This window comes from Seriola dumerili, unplaced genomic scaffold (genome assembly GCF_002260705.1).
Source record: "Seriola dumerili isolate Sdu_G_001 unplaced genomic scaffold, Sdu_1.0 BDQW01000017.1, whole genome shotgun sequence".
In the NCBI taxonomy this organism is placed as follows: Eukaryota; Metazoa; Chordata; class Actinopteri; order Carangiformes; family Carangidae; genus Seriola; species Seriola dumerili.
In genome coordinates, this window is record NW_019174272.1 from 11,339,308 (window position 1) to 11,359,844 (window position 20,537).

Sequence of the window (20,537 nt, forward strand, 5' to 3'; positions counted from 1 at the left end):
AAAAAAAAAAAGGGATTAAAACAGGACGGCAGCATTTGCTTTTCATTTGGGAGCTGGCGAGTGGGAAGCTTGCAGGACTGGAAGCTAATCCAAGGCCAATGTTCTAAACACAGCCAGAGGACTGGCTCTTGCTATCTTCCTCTGATAATTAATACCGAAAGCAAAAGGTTAACCAACAGCTGGAGAGTTCATTATCTTCCATATGAACTTGAACAAACTGGGGTTAATGACACTCTTTCAGGCCTGCTGGGACGCTAATCTCTTGTACGTACAAAAAAAAAAAAAAAAGGGATTAAAACAGGACAGGCAGCATTTGCTTTTCATTTGGGAGCTGGCGAGTGGGAAGCTGCAGACTGGAAGCTATCCAAGGCCCAATGTTCTAAACCACAGCCAGAGGACTGGCTCTGCTATCTCCTCTGCAATCTGAACACAGCCGTGATGCATATCAGGACCGTTCACATGGCGCGGTGACTGAACAAACTGGTGGTCCTGAGGCTGTGAGAGACGTCTTCTCATCAAAATCTCTTAACCCATCGTTGATTCACTTGAATGTCACTATACACTTTTAACCTTTTATTTAAAATGGATGATAATACACATCAATGTGGGCCTTTAAATAAAAGGGAACATTGATTTTACACATCGATGTCAATTTATGTATTCGCCACGGTAACTTCAACACAGCCTTTGAAAACAGTTGTATAATGTCTTTTGTGGCTCTGAGGGAGCTTTGTCAAGTCTGAGAACATAACTCAAGTGTCTTTACATGGATCATCTCAACTTGGGTTACAAACTCTGGTCTTGGAGTTTAAAACACTATAGAGCTGTCTTACGGGTGGTTTTTGGAACTTGACCCATACTAAGAACAAGTGTGGAGCAGTTAGTACTTTTTTCAGTAATGAATAACGCAAGGAATTACAATTTGAAATTCACTTACTAATTCAGGAATCCTCTATTATGTTGACACTGTGGGGGTCGACTTGTTTCCCTGTGTTACTGGGAGATTGTTTGGAGGGTTTTATCAATTTTGTGTCAGGGAAAATCAGAGGTGTGATGGTGCGTAAATGGAGGCATACAGTCCGTACCCACCTCTGGTCAGAGGGATTTACCAAATACCTACATAAACCTAGCTACAGATACACATCAGTGCACATTTTGCAGACTGCAGGCAATTGTGTTACAGTACAGCCGGCTAATCTGTGGTGTTTACTGTGCGTAGGAGATTTTTGTTCCCTGACTTTAGTCTTTAAGGCAATGCCTCCCCACAGGCAACATACAGCAAGTATCCTGTTAAATCTGCAGCAAGCCTGAGGCGGGAGAGCTGCCTGAAGGAGACACACGGGGAACAGATGTCTCGCCTGTTGATGTTCCATAACTGCACAACTCACACAGCTCACACAACTACAGATATGAAGGAAACAAGTAAAAATGATGATAACACTGATGGTAGGAGCTGGAGGCAGAAACACTTCCAGAAGGAGACTGTGAGACAAACATAACATTAGATAACAATGCTACACATTGGCAGGAAGTATTTAGATCCTGAAAGTTGCAGTACTGTGATATAAAAAGTACTACATCACAAGCAAAAGTTGTGCATTGAAAATGTTCACACAATGTTCTTAAAGTATCGAGCTAGCCTCCATCAAAAGAGGAGGGATACAGCTTCCAGTAACTTCTCTTGTTGTGTCCTCTTTTTGCTAGCTTGGAAACGTTAGCCACCGCTAAGTCTACATTCAGGTATAAACTGGTCTCACTGTGGCTTTACAGTGAGGACAGGATTTCTGCAACGAACTGCAGTCACTGTGTTCTGGGTTAACTCTTGATGGAATGTAAATCCCTCCAAAATGTAGCTTCCCTTTTAATTAACCTGCATTGTCTTACTGTCTTTTTCTATGCATGTTAAATACAGAAGCTAAGAGGTAGTACACCAACTCTCCCAGCAGTAACAGTGCAGTACTGGAAACCTACTTTAAAAACCACATATTGGTGTTAGTGTCACTGATGTGTATTTCAACACAATATGCAGGTTATTAGTATTTAAATTAGACCATATTATCATCCCTATTGTCAGCATCAGTTTTACTATTTAAAAACTGTTTTAGTATCACTGTTTATTCCTTGTGTTTCCAGCATTTCCTTTCCCCTGTGTCTCCTGAGCTCTTCTTTCTCTCTCTGTGTATGTGTGTGTGTCTATGTTGGTGGCAAGGTGCCCCTCTCTCTCTCCCAGTTCCCTGATCGCTGATCAGCCCCAGTTCTTCATCACCTCATCACAAGATGGTTAGTGCACGTTAACGGGCCTCTTTTGTAACAGTGTAATCCTTTGTAATTGTGTAATCTAAGATTTGTTCCTTTCTCGAAGTTAATCTTTGTCTCCCTGTGGCCCAGGATCATCACCTGCCTGCCAACCAATCATACCGCCATCAACCCTCTGCTCTTCACTGCCTGCTTCCCAGTTCATCGTCCTTAGATAATATTCTGGGTTAAAACAATGAATAATTGTAAGTTTGTGGAACGAAATATAAAATCTTCAATTTAGAAAACGAGCCATGAATTCTTCACTTCCATATTTCATAAATACATTCAATTTAAATACGACGTCCTTAAAGTGAGTCCGGTTAAAGCTAAACCAGAAGCTACACAGAGGCACCATAATCAAGATTATGAAACTGCGGCAGCCCTTGGCGCTGTGTCCTCAGCCGTTTTAATGGACAGCCTGTAAAAACACACTGCACGTTTCATGGGCCTGAAGCAGGAGCAGGCTGACACGTAGATGGAAAGTTAAGGAGCCGTCACGCTCTGCTGTGGTTACCTAAAGCGGAGGAAACTTCCAGCCCAGGCAGACAGTAAATTCAAGGTTAACTCGAGTGCTGGAAGTTTTATGGCACGCTGCGATTAACCTGTGGCCGCTTGGCTGCAAGCTTCTTCGTGTAAGCAAGATTTAGCTCCCTCAGCCACACATTACCACAGCTTTGTGGAATGCACTGATGTTGGATATACAAGAGTCAGGCTGGGCTTCAGTGTATAAGGATATATGATGTCAAACATGTAACGCACACATTGGAAGGAGTCTTGCTAAATTTTGTAAATTTGTGATTGTTGGACCTTTGCTTAAATCTCAGTCTTCAAGGGTTCAGCTGTACACTTCACTGTGAATTGAATCCAGGTATTTTTACGAAATGGTCTCTTTTGACCATAGAAATGAGAGTCAATACATATCTATTACATGTTTATATCTATTCAACATCTTAATATTACAAAAAGTCAGTGGAAGTTCTAGTGCTTAGCATCCTGATGGCAGAGTAGTGAGTGGTCAAGGGGTTAAAAATATATAGCTAATTTAGTTCAGGGCCCTGATGAGCTGACTAAGAAGTTTTAAGTTTTGAGTGTCAGGTTGAGGTTGGAAATGTAACCCAGCACATAGTCAAATCATTTCCACCGTGAAACTTGACATCCCTCCTCAGAGTTCACGTCAGGTGAAATGTTTAGTTTCAGTGAACTGACATGAGATTTTCCTCACAAGGCAGGCCAACCACAGCGAAGCAGACATCCGACCCCCAGAGCGCGCAGGAGCTCCAGGTTCACCATGTTTCAGTGGAGTTGTAGAAAAAATAAATTACTTGAAAATTTGGTTTCTAAATTTGGAATATGCACCACTGCAGCACAGTATCAAAATAAATAAGAAGCATCATTACATCATTCTGACGCCTGACTTGTAGAGCAGTGCTTTCCAGACTCAGGGTTGTTGCTTTCTCTCTTGTGAATATCCAGGTGTTTCAGACCTTTTTGCTGAACTAGTTACAAACCAAAAAGCATTACTGTTGTAGAAGGACCCTGAGTCGAAATCTAGTTTTAGCAACTGTGCTTTTTAGGTGGTTTAGTTTGAATACTAGGTGTATATTCTTAAAGGTGTGGCCCACCGATTTTACATATAAAAATCTGTTTACTCTGGAGAATTGGGGTGCTGGCAGGAGCTTTCCAAAGCCTGAGGAATAACCCTGATGATGTCATTGGAGTTAAACAGGACTGGGGGAGTGGAGTTTGAAAGAGTAGGGTCTAGCATTTTTGGAGCTGGATCCTGAGACTAGTATCCTGCAACATACGAGATCACACATAAATATGAAAAGAACGTAGCCTCTGTTTAAGGTGGTGTAGAAAATAAATGACATCTCTGGAGCCACTGACAGTTTCATCAGTGTCAGTGCAGCCAGATATCTCCTCGTTTTGATGCACTTTCCTGCAGGGATGTGAGTGTTTGTCACCTCGTCAAGAAACTTGCATTGAAGCCAAATCCAAATCATATATACATTCATGTTTTTGTATTTATGTTGGGCTGAGGGTGTCTGGTTAACACGTAATTACCAATTTGTGGGTGTGGTAAAGTGATGACCATCTGCACAGAGCTGGATTTTGTTATTATCCAACAATACACCCACTGAGTCACGGCATTCATTCGGTGGCCACATTGTTCCAAACCCTAAATCCCACCCTCCTCTTTGAGTTACCCAGGACCACACATATTGTACTATAGTGGAATACTCACTTGTAGACTCTGGCATTGTACTTCCTCTCCCCGGGGAAGCCAAACATGCCACAGATGACTCTGCTGTTGAACTGGGTCCACTCAGTGTTACAGATCTGCTTCCATTTACCACCATCCTTGACCTCCACGTAGCCCTCGGTTACAGGGATCCGCTTACGGTACGATGACAGAATTGGTCGGATGCGCGCGTCCTCCACTTGAATATCAAGGTTCTGTGGACAACATATAGAGAAATGTGCACATAGGTCAAGAAACAGCGCGAAGGCCTGGGAACAAATGATGCCTGTTGCTCTTGCGGGCATGTAAGTTGTCATGGAAACTATGCCCTTGTGTTTTTGTGTAACAACTGCCAAACATTTAAAGTATTTAAATAATCATTTGGTCTGCTTCTAGGCAACTGACATAGTGTATGTTCATGTGAGAATACAGTACATCAGCTCTGCGTAAGTTTAGTGAACCTCCATGTGATGGAGACATGCTACACATCACATCTGTTGAGCACTTCCTGTGTTACATAACATGCAATCAAAGACGTTTAACCCCCCCCCAATCCAGGCTGTAACCACAGCTGCTCAGCTCTCTGCGCGCTGCTTGTAAATCTTCTCCAGATTGCTCAAACATTTTTACAGTGAATCACCTTATTAATGCTAAACACCGTGACTGACTGCACTGCAACTGTTTTTGGCCTTAAAAGCCAAAGGTATCAAAGGGTTTCCACGGTAATATGTGCAACACATTTTAGTGTCTTGCTGGAAAGCAGCCAATAAAGAAGAAAAATGCTCAAAAACAGCACTGTGAGCAGACATGCAGTTGGAGATAATTAAGACGCTGCGTTTTCTTTCCAAGCGCCTCATGTCTACATCATCATCAACCACAGGCTCGAGCAGGACAGGCTCCACACTACTGAGACAGAACACAAGTTGTTTTGTGTTGGTGTCCTTGAAGGTTTCACCCTTATGAGTCCAAGTAGATTGCATGCTTGTGTTCCATTAACATAGACTATTCTAGGTGATGAATGATGACTACCTCAAGCCATTATTAGGGTTTTTCCTCAGTGTGGGGTCTAGTTGCCATGAAGGGTGGCAATCAGTCGACCTGCCCTGGCTTGGGCCAAGGGTTTTTCCGCTGCAGCTCACAGCAAGAAAAAGTAGTTTACCTGTACCAACAACGAGCTCTACTGACGTCTTGACAACAGAAGTATCCTCTGGGTTCACCAGTGGCTGAAATTGATCAGTGAACAGTAAAATACGGCTGATATCTGACAGTATTGGAGTGAAGCTAAACACCGACAGTACAGATATTCAGGTAGAAGTTACACAAGTCCTGAGAGCTGAACACAGAAGCTTCACAAACAGATCTCTCTCTCTAGTCTCCAGCACTGTTCAGCTGCTGAGGACAGAGGAGACCAGCTGCGCACGTCATCACGGCTTGGCGCGGCACAGCTAAAGCACACCAACCTGGGCTGTTGGAAAAACCCTACGTGTGCAGAATATGACATCTTCACATTTTTGTTGGAGGAAAAATTAGATAATCACCAAAAGAAAAAAAATGGCTCAGTCTATACATGTCCAATGCTGCCTTTCATGTCTTTCTGGATATTACTACTGGGAGGCTCCATAGTCAGGAATGTTGAAATTGGCAAATGGCTTTAAATATACAGGATGATCATAAAAAATATTAGTGCAGTGGTAAGTGTATAACTCACATAGTCACATAAACAGACACACCCGTGGCTATTTGACTAATGCTCTGTAAAGACTTAAAGCTGCACCAATCAATATTTTTCCAACAACGGATGAAATGTTTAATGGTAAAGGTTTCAGTCATAGCGATGAGCACACAGAGAATTCTCAACAAGCAGTACCCCTCAAAATCTCTTCTTGTAACCCTCCCACCCCATGCTCCTCCTAAGGGACCACAAGTTACACAGGGTTCTCTGATTGGTCCAGTAACTGCAGCGGCAGTTACGAAAACACCAAGATGATTTCTTACTTTCTCTTCTCCACCACTTTGTACACACTTATCGACGTACATACATATCCAACCAAATGACTGATTGATTGATTGATGATTCGTGATTGATTACATTTAGATCAACAGCTTTCTTACTGTGTTTCAGCCCATAGTTTGGGTTTTTACGGCCATCAGTTTTCATCAGGCCCTGAGGGCTCAACACACTGCGTCTTAAGAAAACACATGCAAACAGACAAAACACAAACAACTTCAGAAAAACAACACATGCGCTGCAAATACTCACAACACAACGGAAATGTTTCCAGTGGACACAAACGGTAGAGTGCATACTATGAAGGCGTAATCCAAACAGCGGCGACTCGGCTTCAAGTCCAACCAGTGGCCCTTTGCTGCATCTTATCCTCTCTCTCTCTCTCCCTGACTTTCCTGTCTCTCTCTCTCTCACTCTCACTATCGTAATTAAAGCAAAAAATAACTTAAAAAGAAAAAAGTGATGAACCCAGCTGGGACGCACTTATTGTTCAATGCCCAATTGTGACTTTTGAAGTTAAAAGCATTGAACGAAGTGCGTCCCAGCCAGGTTCATCACTTTTTACTGTCCCCCAGGAAACACGTCCGTTGTGTTGTGAGTATCTGCAGCGCATGTGTCGTCAAATTGATGAAGACGTTTTCTGAAGTTGCTTGTGTTTTGTCTATTTGCCTGTGTTTTCTTAAGTTGCATTGCTTTGAGCTCATTTTCAGCGAAGACAAAGTTTGTGAACATAGTGAAGCATTTAGCAGCTAAAGAGACAGATATTTAACTAACTAACAGCAGTTGGTGGAGGCCAGAACAGAGCTAAAAGGAGAGTGAATATTGGATTACATTTGTCAAACGGCCAGAAACACTTGCTCCCTGTCTGATAGATGTGTATAGGCAACAATTTGCTAACACATTCAGTATAACAACTTTATAAAGCCATATGTTGTGACTACAACTAGTTCTGCTGCTCCAATAAAAATCAAACTGATGCTACTTTAATTGTTCAAAAAAACCCACCTCCTCCACTTCATGTGACAAGGGAGGTAAATTCCAGCCATCACCATAATAAAATGTACATTTATTGGCATTTACTGGTTTAGCTGCTACAAGTTGTCGTGTTAGCATGGATTTTTTTTGGTCACATATGGTGGACTATCTGCTTAAATAGGCCCCTGCCTGGGCCTCTGAATTACTCAGGGCATTCTCCCTACACCCTGTGATGCACATGGCTAAGGTGTTTCTGTAATGTAAATATGTATAATATGTCAGCATCAGTCCACTAGAGACACATGGAGGATTTCAGTGTCTGTGTTTCTGATTAGGTACGTTGATCAATTCCATCAAGTTTCCATCTTGAACTGTGACTTTGATAGTCTAATCAAGAATGAGTGCTTTACCAATAAGCATAGAAGAGAGTTATCTGAGCATCTAAGAAGACAGACTCAGTCTGTATGCTGTCAAAAAAAAAAAAACCCCAAGCCTTTATTCTCAGACTTTTTGCAGGGATTAAATAAACATGTTCTTCTCCCATAGACCTAACCCACATTCTTGTGCTACGTGACAGTGTAGGCTGAGGGGAGGGATGGCTGAGTCCTGGCTTGGGGGGAATGCGGGGGGGGGGTGGGGGGGGGGGGGGGGGGGGGGGGGGGGGGGGGGCGGTTGGGGGGGGGGGGGGGGGGGGGGGGGGGGGGGTGGGGGGGGGGGGGGGGGTGGCACGGTGTGCTTTGCTCAACAGATGGACTGCTACAAACTCCTCTCATACACAGCCAAGAAGAAGCTAGACATCAAATAATGAGAAAGGAGGGTTTCCTAAATTGGCATTTACCTCCAGGGAAATGGCAGATGCTACCAGAGTGAAAACTACCAATCATCAGTCTTTCTAACCTCTGCTATTTTCTCCCAAAGATAACCACATTAATCATTCTGGTTAGAGGCAACACGGTCTGGACTGCAGAGGATATAAAACTGTATACAGGGTGAAATCATGGAACATGATAATGACTGGAAAAGTGGGGATGGTGACCTTGTCTGGGTTTACTGGATATATAGTACATGACTCAGTGGCAGTCACAGAAGCAAATAAATGCAGACTGACGAAACATTCAACCAAACAGGACACTGAGGCACTGAGGCATTGCTATGAACATGTCTGTGTTCAAATATCAAGACTTAAAGTTATAATATGTATCTTTTCCACATTAAAATGTTTAAAATCCACTAGACCTATGTTGCCTATTTTTCAGTTGTGTTCTTACATTATCCCGAACGTTTTCATCAATTTTCAGCCGTGATTTTAATCATGGTAACTGTCCGTTTCATTTGGTCGCCTGTCAATGATGTCATATCCCCTATGTGCATGCATCTAACCCTAACCCTAAACGAATCCAAACCGGGAGAAGCTGACAGCAATGGTGGTGAAGACAACGACTCCCATGATTCCACGCTACTTCACGATGTCAAAAAAAAAAACAAACAAAAGTTTTGAGTGAGAGACCCCTAGCAGCAGAAGTTACATACTGTGCATTTAATGTCAGATAAACAGAACATACTGCAGAACATTTTCCCACTCACAGTTTCACTCCCCAGTTTCACTACATACAGGAAAGTTTATTTAAAAATCTGAAAAAAGAAAAACGATTTTTTGAGTATGTTTCAAAGTCAACACATGAGAGACTCAACTTGTTCCTTGGTTGGCTCACGTGCCAGCTCCCTGCCTCCCCCTCCTCATACCTCTCCCATCCATTTAATCTCCCTTAATTAATTTCCTGTTTAGTGCTCAGATCAGTTCGGTCCTCACGTGTCTGTTTGCAGACAGACAAAAAATCACCATTCGACTGCAGAGAAGAAGAGGTTTCTAACATGTGTGCCTTGTTTTGGCACACTCTAGGGAGGAGGGGGGCTTCCTGAGTCTTTGCTTGTCCAGTAAGAGAAGTGGCACAGATGGAAAAGCCATTAGTGGGATGGGTTGAACAGGAGAGGTGAAGGGACCTCATCTGTTGCAACCCAGCTCTGATTCAGAGGCTACTTTGAGGTTTTACTTTTCATTTTCTATTTTAAAAGTTCCTTTATTGCTTCAAGCTTACTTACACTCACTGTATGTTCAAGTTGCATTGATTCATTCCTTGACCACTTTAGGGCAAAATAACAAGCTGAACATATGAGCAACATTAGCATTCATTTGGAGTGATGCTTCTGTACACCTGATGAGTAAGTCCAATATTTAGTCTGATTTTATCTCAGTTTTGGTCTCCACCAACTTGTGAGAAAAAATATTTGGCTCTTTAGCTGCTACATGTTCGACCTCCCACATCAGCTTGTTGCTAATTTTGTCTGTCTGCTGTTTGGTGCTGGGCAAGTAACACACAGTGGGTTATATGGGTTTTATATGGGTTATGGGCGTTTTTTTTTATTGTTAGCTAAAAACAGCTGCCTGCTGTGGCTGGAAATGAGGCTGAAACAAAAACAGCTGTAAAACCAAAACAATGAGCTGAAAAATACTAAAATGCTCTGTAGCTACAGCTCACAGCAACTGGAAGGTTGAGTGATAATACTGCAACATGTGACCACTTTCACATTGCTGTCCCATTGTTGAAAATGCATTGATACAAATGCATTGGTAAAATTATTGATTAGTGCAGCTTTAATATTCCAAGTAGCTAACAAAGGTTAAAACTCTCCATGGAGCGCAGGGGGTCTGCAGAATTGAGAGACAGTTTTCTCAGGTTTACCACTATGAGCAGCACTGCTTACATCAAGCAGAATGACATCACCTTTATCGGTGAAAGCTGCAGTGATCAGAAGATGGCAGGTTAAGAGTATGAAAATATTTTACACTGACTCACTCCCTGAATGAGTTTCAGCATTCAGACTGCTGACAAAAACTGCCATGACTTACGGCTGCAATAGGGACGTACTGAAGTGATTTAATGCCAGCTTGTCTAAGGACCACAGGACATAAATATAAAGGAAAGTACAGCTGGGGAACAAGCTATGAATCACATCAAAGCAGGGGAGTCACCACTGGTTTTAAAGGTTGTCACAGAATGATGTAAACCTTAATTAAAGACTAGAAAACAACTTAACGAATCAGTCACATATTGCTTAATTGACGAACCTACACAGTAATCATTCCCTTATTCTCTCCATGCAAATACACATGAAAACCACCTATTAAATTAAGTTTTTATTAAAAGCAGAGCCGGACTATTTGTTAATGTTACCAGGATTGATGATAGAAGTTTTGTGGAATAACTTGCACCATATACTGTAAGTCCAGAGAACTCCTTTTAACTGGTGCCTGTGCCTGGACGATTAAAGCTGCTCCCTCAAGAGTTACCACTGTATTAAGTGCATTTACTGTAACCAAGACTACTGAACTTCTGCTGAACAGTTGCCACTGTGACCTTAAGTGGAGATTACATTACATCTTACTGAATTTCCCCATATTTTCCAAATTTCTCTTACAGGGCCAATGTGTTAGAATTGGTCAACTGTGGAAATCCAACTCAAAACAAACAGGGGGCAGCATATTACCAGAAAGCCGGGGTGTCCACCCCTCTCTTAAGAAGCAAGGAAATTCGCTCTTTGGTCTCTCCTCCCCCATCCCCTTCCCCTGTGCCATAGTTGGACTCGCAATCAGGCACACCAGGACAAATCCCAGTGGGTTCACAGACTGTCAAAAAATCCATAAAATTTTTGTCCTCCCTGTCATCGTGGTGTACCAGAGCTTGTGTCGCGCTCGTGTTCCAGGACCGGGCTCACTGGCCACTCATAACCAAGTTTTAACCATCACATTCATGTTGAGTTAATGTTAGGTAAAAGTCTTAACCTCAACAAAGGGCAGTTTTTGACATGTTGCCAAACCTGCATGGATTGAGGGAATAGTTTTCCACAAAGGTTTACCTTGCAATCTGATTATGTAACTGTTAGTGGTTTTCTGTTGCTGTTGTTGTTGTTAGACTGACGATGACGTTTCAATGACCAGTCTGCCCAGTCAGAGAGACAGGGAAGATGTAGAGGCGGCAGCAGAACAAAATATAGACGTCTTTGACACCACATCAAAACTTTTTTCTTCACATTCTGTTGATAGTCTTAGTTCATTTTTGAATGTTTTCAACTAAAACACTTATATTGCCTCTTAAAGTCTGTTGCTTTAAGGATATCATTCATCAGATGCTGATACCAGACCAAGTTGGGTTGTAGAAACCTCTGAGTGTGCTGCACAGATCAAGTGAGTGTTTTAAGCTCATGAATTCAACTTTTCATTTCTAAGAGGAACAATGTGTTATTTCTCCTTGTTAAAACAACAATCTGACTTGAACGTGTGGAAGCTCTAATAATCAATAATAATGTTTTAAAGGGTAGGATCCGATTTTCAAAGTAATCAACTCCTCTTCTCCAAACTTGCCATCATATAATGCCTTCAGAGCACAATCTCACTGTAATGGGTGGGGGACAAAATTGCTCCAGAAGTCTGCATTAACCAAAATTAAGTGGGTATTTTCCAAAGTTACAGTTGTTTTAGGCCAGAGTAAAGCAAGAAAACATCTATTTTTAGTTTGTCAAATGGAAAGAATCTTGTTGCCTCAGATTTTACAGTTAAAAGTAAGTTGCAAAAATATTCAAGTCTCTGTGAACCTCTATTTATGTTTCCTCTCAGGTGAAACCTTTTTCCATCGTTCTTATGCTGTTGTTCTGAAAACCCTGAAGGACAGGTTCCTTCTAGCTTTACTGGATGAAGGGAAGTCTCTGAAGAAAGGGGGGGCGGCTAAAGTCATTGGACACAAACCTCAGCTCAGCCTCTACTGTTTTCAGTAACTACCGTATTGTACATAAGTCCTCTACAGGCCACAGTAAAGACTTCACTTGCCAGAAAAAACAAAGTGCATGGAGCTTAGGAACATATGGTTCCAATAGAGGTCTTCAACAACTCTCTCAGCCAGCAGAAATCACCTCACATCCGCAGCAGAATAAGACGCTGGGTTCACATACAGTGTGGTATTTAGTTACAAGCCGTTTTCTGAGAATGTTCGTGAGCCCACAGTCATTTTCAGCTTTGTCTGTTGTTCTCAACATTTTTACAAGTCCCCCTCTTGAAGAACAAGGTCTAATATCTAGTCTTTCTCAAGAGACGGTGATTGCTCCACCAGCTGCGACACAAGTTGAGGATGATGTGTTTTCGCACAGTGTTTACAGAATGCAGAGAATGTTGTGTCGCAGTGTGCATTTCCTCCTTTAGAGTCGATTAAAAGAACCTTTGTTAACTAACCGAAAACAGATGTTTCACAGAGTTGTGATGAACCCCGAGCTGAAGTGCAACTCATGAACAATGATTGAATGGAATTGAATTGTTTTCTATAAAATTAAAGCGACGTTAAAACAAGCGGAAAACAAAGACACTCTTGGGAGTGACTGCGGGGTACAAGGATCTGGATGGTAGTGTTGCTGGTCTCATTTTGTGTTTCAAATTAAAAGCATTGCTATCTGTTGACAGCAAAATAAATCATAAACGTTTGAGCTGAAAAAGTTTACAGTGTGACAAACCCAACTAAATAAATTCACAACAGCTGTTTTAACTGATGTACCAATATTCAGAAATGAATCTACACAGCTGTTTTTCTCAGTTGCTCCTCTGTACTGCATGTCAGTGGTTTTCACCATCAGACAGAGCCACAAACAAAAAACCTGAGCACACACAGCTGTAACTACGGCATTAACTTGTGTACATTTGCTAAAATACCTGTATTTGTCCTTTCAACTGTAATTTAGCAAACACATATAGATCATATTATATCTGAATCAAATAATGTGTTAGAGAAAGAAGTCTAAATCACTTTTTTAGTCATATCCAGTGAGGTGTATATTCCAAAATGTCAACATAAGTTGTCTTACGAGAACACATCCAACCCAGATGCATTGACAGATTTTAAAACAAGACAAGCCATGCTAGCAGCTCTTTGAGTTTTAGTTTAACATATTAGCATATTAGCATTTTTCAATTAGCACTAAAGATGCAATAAGTAGGCTACACCTGCAGGTGATGTAAATGTCATGAGTTTTGCAAGTGATTGGTCATCAACCAAAGTACTGGACAAGTTCAAATTTTCTCTTAACGATGGCGCTGGATGAAAAGTTTGAGAAACAGTAACAGTACTCTAAGGTTTGTGCCAATGTGTGAAAAGTCAGTGAAAAAGTTGAGCTGCTGGAATCACTTGATGAAATGTCAGAGGATCACTAAAGTTATTACCATTTATCCTCTGGGCAACACTGGACATCCACACCACATTTAATTGCAATCCATCCAAAAGTTAACAAGACCTTTTTGCTAGAAAACAGAAATGTCAAGTATGGTTGAGGATGATGGGACTTTCATTAGCTTTGCACATACCTGGTTATAAACCAAATCATTGGAGAAATTAAAAGTTTGACCTGTCGGTGGCACAAAATGAAAAGTCAGGGGATCAACAAAGTTATTTGACTTCTTCCTGGACAGGACATGAAGGTCTGTACTCAAAATTCATAGTCGTTGGGATATGTCAGTCTGGACCAAAGTCACTGAATGATACAACCACCATCATCATTCCTAGCACCACACTAGCTGCTGAAAAATCCACTAACTAGCTTTGAAATATTAGTTTAACAAAATATTTCCAGCTCAGTCAGAATCCTGTGCTTAGTTTTCAATATGGTTTATAATGTATCTGAAAATGTAACTAAGCTTGACTTCAGGTCAATCCTTATGTTATATGTTACACATTGTGACAGAGAAGACAAAAGAAGAACAGCAAATTAAAGGCCCCATATTGTATAAAGGCAGATGTCCATGTGTTGTTTGATCATAAAGCAGGTCTAGGTTCTATATTAATTCTGTCAAAGTATCAAAGCGCTCAGACCACAGAGAAATGCACACAGCCTGTATTCAGAAACTGAGCCTTATAATGAGCTGTCGGGACTTTTGTAACTTTGTGATGTCACAACAAAGCAGTCGCGCGCCCTCAGCCACACCCCAAGCCCCGCCCACCTGGACCCACCATCCAACCGTGCAGGATGTGTTTACCAGAAATGTGCTATATTTTTATTCAATCACTCAAACAGTCAGCCAATCAGAGGAGAGCCTCAGAGCTTCTCTTCCGATTGGCTCACCGACCTGTTTTTTGCTAGAGCTCCAAAGAGTAACCTAAGAGAGGAGATGTAAAACTACATTAAGATGGATTTTGGTGCTTAAAACTACAAATATATCTTCTTATGGATCAATACTTCAAATAAAACACTGTAAAACAGTAAGGACAGTATGGACCTTTTAGAACTTCTATTCCAATTTTAACATAAGAAAAAACAGTCAGAACAATCAAACTTAACTGTTAACAGTTAAGACCTCAAAATCCATGTTTCTTTAAAAAATTCACAATCTGCAAAAGCAAGCTCCGCCCTGTGTAAGCTGCTCCATCCACTCTGATGTCAGATGACGACTTCATTTTAGAATCTCCAGAGGCTAAACATCCGCCTGCATAGTACTGCGGGAATGTGATTCCTCTGGGTGAAAGCTTTTACGAAACCACAGACACATCTTCTATCTATCGTATGTGAAAAACAATTAAACCATTTTAAGATTGTGACACAAAGGGCAGGCATGTATGAGTCCAAGTTCACAGTACAAACGTGCAGAAGGGCTGACAAGGTGATTTATGGCGCCATACCCCGACGTGATTGGAGGTTTACACCAAGGAAAAGTGGAAGATTTGACCTTAACGCCTCAGAAGGAAAAAATGACTTAAGAGAGGAAAATGGGAGCTGTAAACTCTGCTTGTGGGGACTTCATTACTTGTGAGAGAGAGAGGGCAGTGGAGGATGAAAGGAATGAGGAAAACAAGGAGAAAAGATGCAGAAAGAAGAAAAGAAACAAAGAGCACATATCTGGATATATGGTTCTGTTAATCCCCACAGTCAGATTTCATCTCTACCTGTTCAAACACAACACCCACAGAAGATTTGTCAGGACAGGACCGCAGATTAACAGCGGTAAACTGAGCAAGGCAGCATGTAGCCTGTAGGCATCTGTTATCAAAAAGATCATCTTCCAAGATCAATTCCAAATTTGAGCTGTGATCACATGTTGTGCTGGTTTTACTGAAGGGCTTTACTTAAAGTTTTGTTTTAGTAGCACAAGGGTAGCTCTCTACTTTTTCACATGCATTTACGTTAACCTCACAAATACCTATTTATATCTGAAGTATTCATGCACTGACCCTTAAATTTACTGTATCTTCTTATGCAAACAATCAATCCTTGTCCCAGGAGCACCGTTCCTTTGCTGCCTTAGTTTGATTGCTGTTCAATTAAGTTAGACAGTTTAACCTTCAAATAAAAGTATTAATTAACTAGAGTGGCTCTCAGTAGAGCACACATCTCACCAAGGCCAAACAATCCTACACACACAGATTATTTTTTTGATCTTCACCAAATTGTACAAAGTCACACACTTTGTACAAAGTCACAGACTCACTGACTTTTTTACATCAAGATCCAAACATTATTTCCCGAGCAATTGACGAAAATGTTGACAAATGCCTTATTTCGCAATGTGATTGCAAATGAAAGTGATTAAAAAAAATTCCAGGATCCGCCTCCTTAACCAGATCTGCAACAAAATTAAATGATGCATGATGGATCTCTCCACCAAGTTCGGTGCAAATTGGTTCAGTACTTTTTGCGTAATACTGCTGACAACCCAACAAACAAACAGGCACGGGTGAAAACAGAACCTCCTTGTTGGAGGTAATGCTTCAATCTATAAGAACTGATTCTTGTTGGCCACTGAAGGACATCTGACCAATCTGTAAACACAATACTGACATACTGTGTTATCGCCTTATAAAGCCGACGTGGGTAATGTGCAAACAGTTAACTATTTGCTCTGTTTACCATTGATCTGATGACATAATACAAACTGTTCGCACTAAATCATTTTGACAGAGCAACGGCCAATGGGGAACCACCAACATTCAGCTGGCTGACCATTTGGGTAACTTCATCCTCACTATTGAGAGGCTGGAACCAGGTAATATCTGTTTTTTATTTTGTGAAGAAATTACTTTAAAAAGTGACTGGTACACATTCCACAGTGGAAATTAAGGTTAGTAGAGGGGTAGGTAGAAGGAGGTAGTAGAATATAAAAATATAAATGTAATAGAATATAATAAAAATATAAAAAGTTCAACATTATCACCCTTTTTTCACTCCCCTTTCAAAAGCTTTTGATGACTTATAATTGAGGATGTTTGCACTAAAAATGGCTCCAACGATTACAATTCTCAGCCATAATTACATCTCTCCAGACTTCCTACACTGCTGACAGACATTTCTATATGCTCCTTTGTGTAGCCGGTCTCCATTTAAATTACCATTTCCCCATAAAGTCAAATGGCTAAGAATATTCCTCTCTCACAGGCTGCTCCTCCTAGATTTTTCTAGCTGCTGTTTCTGCGTACCTCATCTGACTGCATCACTGTTCACATCATTTGGATAAATGGGGCAGCCTGTTGGACCACTGTGGAAATGGGAACTGCCAAACATCACATTTCATAAACCCCCGAATTTCTTAATGTTGAATTTGGTTTGAAATGGAATGTAATGCATGCGTGTGTGATCGCAGGTCAGGCCTCAGAAACTCTCTGCAGCCACTTCTACATAAACTGAAACGCCGAGACGAGGCAGCAGACTTTCCTCAAAGCACGGCAGGGAATATATAAATAAACACTGGAGAGATGCCGTGCTAAATATTCCAGGGACGCAGCACTGAACACTGGGTGTCAACCTGCATTGTTTACTGTCCAGCTGACTGAGACACTGTGCTAAATATGGAGTCACTGGAATCCATGCAAACTCATGGACTTTCCTGACCACATGAGAACAGATTCATAAAACAAGATGTTTGTTTTCTTTAGGTTTACAAGTTGGTCAAAAAAACTGGCTCAAAATGAAACACCTCTTCTTTTATTTCAACAATGTGAGAAGACGAAGCACAAGCAGAGAGGGGCCTGAGCACACAGGTCAAAGGTCGGCGACACATGCTTGCAAGGATTCATGTTTCACCTCCCTCTTAGCTCACTCTCTGACTATTTCCTTTGTGGGTGACTTTACTGAGGCTGCCATGACCTGAGAAAGCAGTGCTGCCTCCACATGCAGGCTCCTCAGCACTGCCAAAGCCTACTAATCATCCCATACCACACAACCCCCAACGACATGTCGTCATGGCGGCCATTACACACCAGAAAGTGCCTGGGTGAGTCACCAGATTACCACTTCCAGATGATAAAACCGGGCCTCGGCTGTGCGGCAGCCGGGGACCGGTTGGCTGTGTTTTACATGCACGGAGATCACGTGACTTTTAGTGAATGGAAAAGCTGAGTCTGATTTTTTTTTTTTGTTTTTTTCAGCTGCTATCCCAGCTTGACTCCAGACGTCTAGACCTCTCCAGGCGCGCTCTCCCAGGAATCCTAATCTTTACCTTTTGTCTCTGTAAAGCTCTGAGCAGGAAGTCGCAGCTTGAATGGAGAAACTCCACCAATCATACGTATCAAGGTCTGTTTACATGTGTTGGGAAAGAACCACTGTGTATGTGAGAAAAGGTTTCTGGATGTACACGACAAAGAAAATGAAAAAAAAAAATCTGGGGGTGTGGAGAAAAGGAAGTGAGCTCGCCAGACCTCTGCAGCCCACTCCTCATCTCTGATTGAGGCCAGAGGTTTTCGAGGCGACATTAGCCACTACATTAGCCGCTGCTGGCATAACACACCGAAATCTCCAACTAAGGTCAGAATTAGAGTTGCACTGTGGGTAATGTAGGTGCCAGGTTTTTATAAAGAAGAATGTGTGAAATAAAAAAGATGACATCTTTGTTTCTATTGTATTGATTTTAATACTTTTTTTTTTTGCCCACAAAATATCTGGCTCTGTACCTGCTCAATGTTCCACTAAGTTCACCAGCTAGTCTCTAACTGTGGCTGTCTGGAGCTGAGCAGGCAGTGTACAGACGCCCGATGCGGAAAACAGGTGCCAGCTGCGGCTAAAAAGTGACGCTAAGACATCAGAGAGAGTGAACCAAAACTGTGAATGATCTGACACTGACTATAAAGCTCCATGAAGCCGAGGAGAGCTGCAGTTTCAGTTGATAATTCTCACTAGGGTTCATCATTAAGAGCGACACCTTTCACATCAGGTTAGTTTCCATTCAACAAGTTTTATATGTAGTTTGGATTTTGGGCGTAAAAAAACAACCCCCTGATTGAAAACAGCAAAAAAAATTTAAAAACAGAAAAAGAAAAATATGGGAAAAAAAGATTCTGCACTTGGCCAAGGTGGAAAAGATTAACACAACAAATGGCAATGGAAACAGACTTAGTCAATTAATCGTGCATGAGACTTCTGAAACATTCACTCAAGCCTCTGCTTCGGTGAAGAGAAGAAAAACAGCGACTGACAAAAACTTCAGATCTGAGTGAAGCGTGACCTTCCTCAGATGAAGACAAGAAAGAGATTGTTTCTGCACATTCTCTTTGAGGTTTGACTGGTGCTCTTTTAAAAGAGCCACCTTGTTAAGCCACTTCTTTTGCAATGCTTCAATGGCACCTGATTGGAAAATGAACACCACCAGCTGCTTATCTTGACAAACCGACTCCTAATATTCGCATAACGGCAGCAGCTGGAAACATTTTGTATTTTCTTTTTCTAATTTACTCAAAATTCATTTAAAATTTGTGACAGATTTCTAAGGAAATCTACTGTAGCTACTGTCACATTGTTTTCATATCGTTATCTGATATGATAACGTTACACTCAGAGGGAGTGCATCTGACAAGCTCAGGGAGTTTTTCAGTTCCAGCTAACCATAACAATCCTTAAATCATACAGGTGGCTTTTGGAGAAGTAAAGAAAAGCTCTGCTGAGCTGACCACACATGTTTTGTGGGCATTATGAAAAAAAAACGCTATATCAGTTTTTAAACTCTCCCAAGAAGCAGAGGAGTGGGTCAGAGAGGGAGACAGAGAGGCAGACGCACAGACTCAGCTCTGGTGTGCAGTTTGCTCATAACGTTGGAATGTGGATTCATGAGGCCTGCCCAGTGAGCAGAAAGATAACATTCTGCTTTTGGTGGCTCTTAAAGGTCCGTCAGCTCCAGACAACTCTGACAGTTATGAGTGCAACACCTAATAATTACCAGTTTAACTTCACTTTCACTGACACACTTTGACTGCAGGCTATTTAGAAAGGAGTACTGGTAAAACACAGAGTCGGGATGGGTTATTGACTTTAGGTGTACGGAGTCGTTTCCAGCCGTATACCAGGAGAGATTTATTTTTCAAAGGGAAGTTATGAACGCCATGAAGCCTGAGAAAGGACGTTCTCTTTGTCAGGTCTGAAAGTAAAACTTAAGTGATGTCATCGGGGCTTATCTCAGCTTGAGCTTGCAGTGGACAAGTGTTTCTAGAAAGTCTGTGTAAAAGCTGGGGGTGTGAGGTGTGAAAGATGCGGGAATTCATCATGCAGGAACAGTCTAACGTAAAACACCAACTATTAATTACTTCACTAAATTTACCCTTTAAAGCACATGCTTACCTTTGCATGGTTTTGTGTCTGATTGCAATATTTGAACATTGAATAATCCTAAAGAAAAAACAACAAGAAGAAAAATGTGGTGTCCCATAAAAAAATAGGAAAACATATCCTTAAAGTTTTCCCCTCACGGAGCAACTGAGAAAAAAGGCTGCATGGATGAAATGTCTTGTCATTCTCTGCTCGTGCACAGTCAGACATTATAAAACAGGGAGTATCCAGGTTCACCAAGTTAAATTAGTGACTTTTAATGCAATTCAACCTTTTTCATGCTCACACTGGCCAAACTATGATGGAAAAACCAGCACAGATGATGTGGCCCAGAGCATAGCACGTAACAATAATTCCTAATGATATTAAATAAATGCAACCTGGATAAGTGTGGATGGA

General features: G+C 41.5%; 1 protein-coding gene across 2 annotated transcripts in view; it reads right to left on the bottom strand.

Annotated features, from left to right (window-relative positions):
- The window catches only part of LOC111228943 (lysyl oxidase homolog 2B), a 46,554-nt gene that overhangs the window by 20,376 nt on the left and 5,641 nt on the right, over nucleotides 1–20,537 (bottom strand). For both annotated transcript variants that reach the window (XM_022755074.1, XM_022755065.1), the window contains exon 4: nucleotides 4,544–4,755. In XM_022755074.1, coding sequence (XP_022610795.1) covers nucleotides 4,544–4,755 — 212 coding nt within the window. The remainder of the gene's footprint in view (nucleotides 1–4,543; nucleotides 4,756–20,537) is intronic.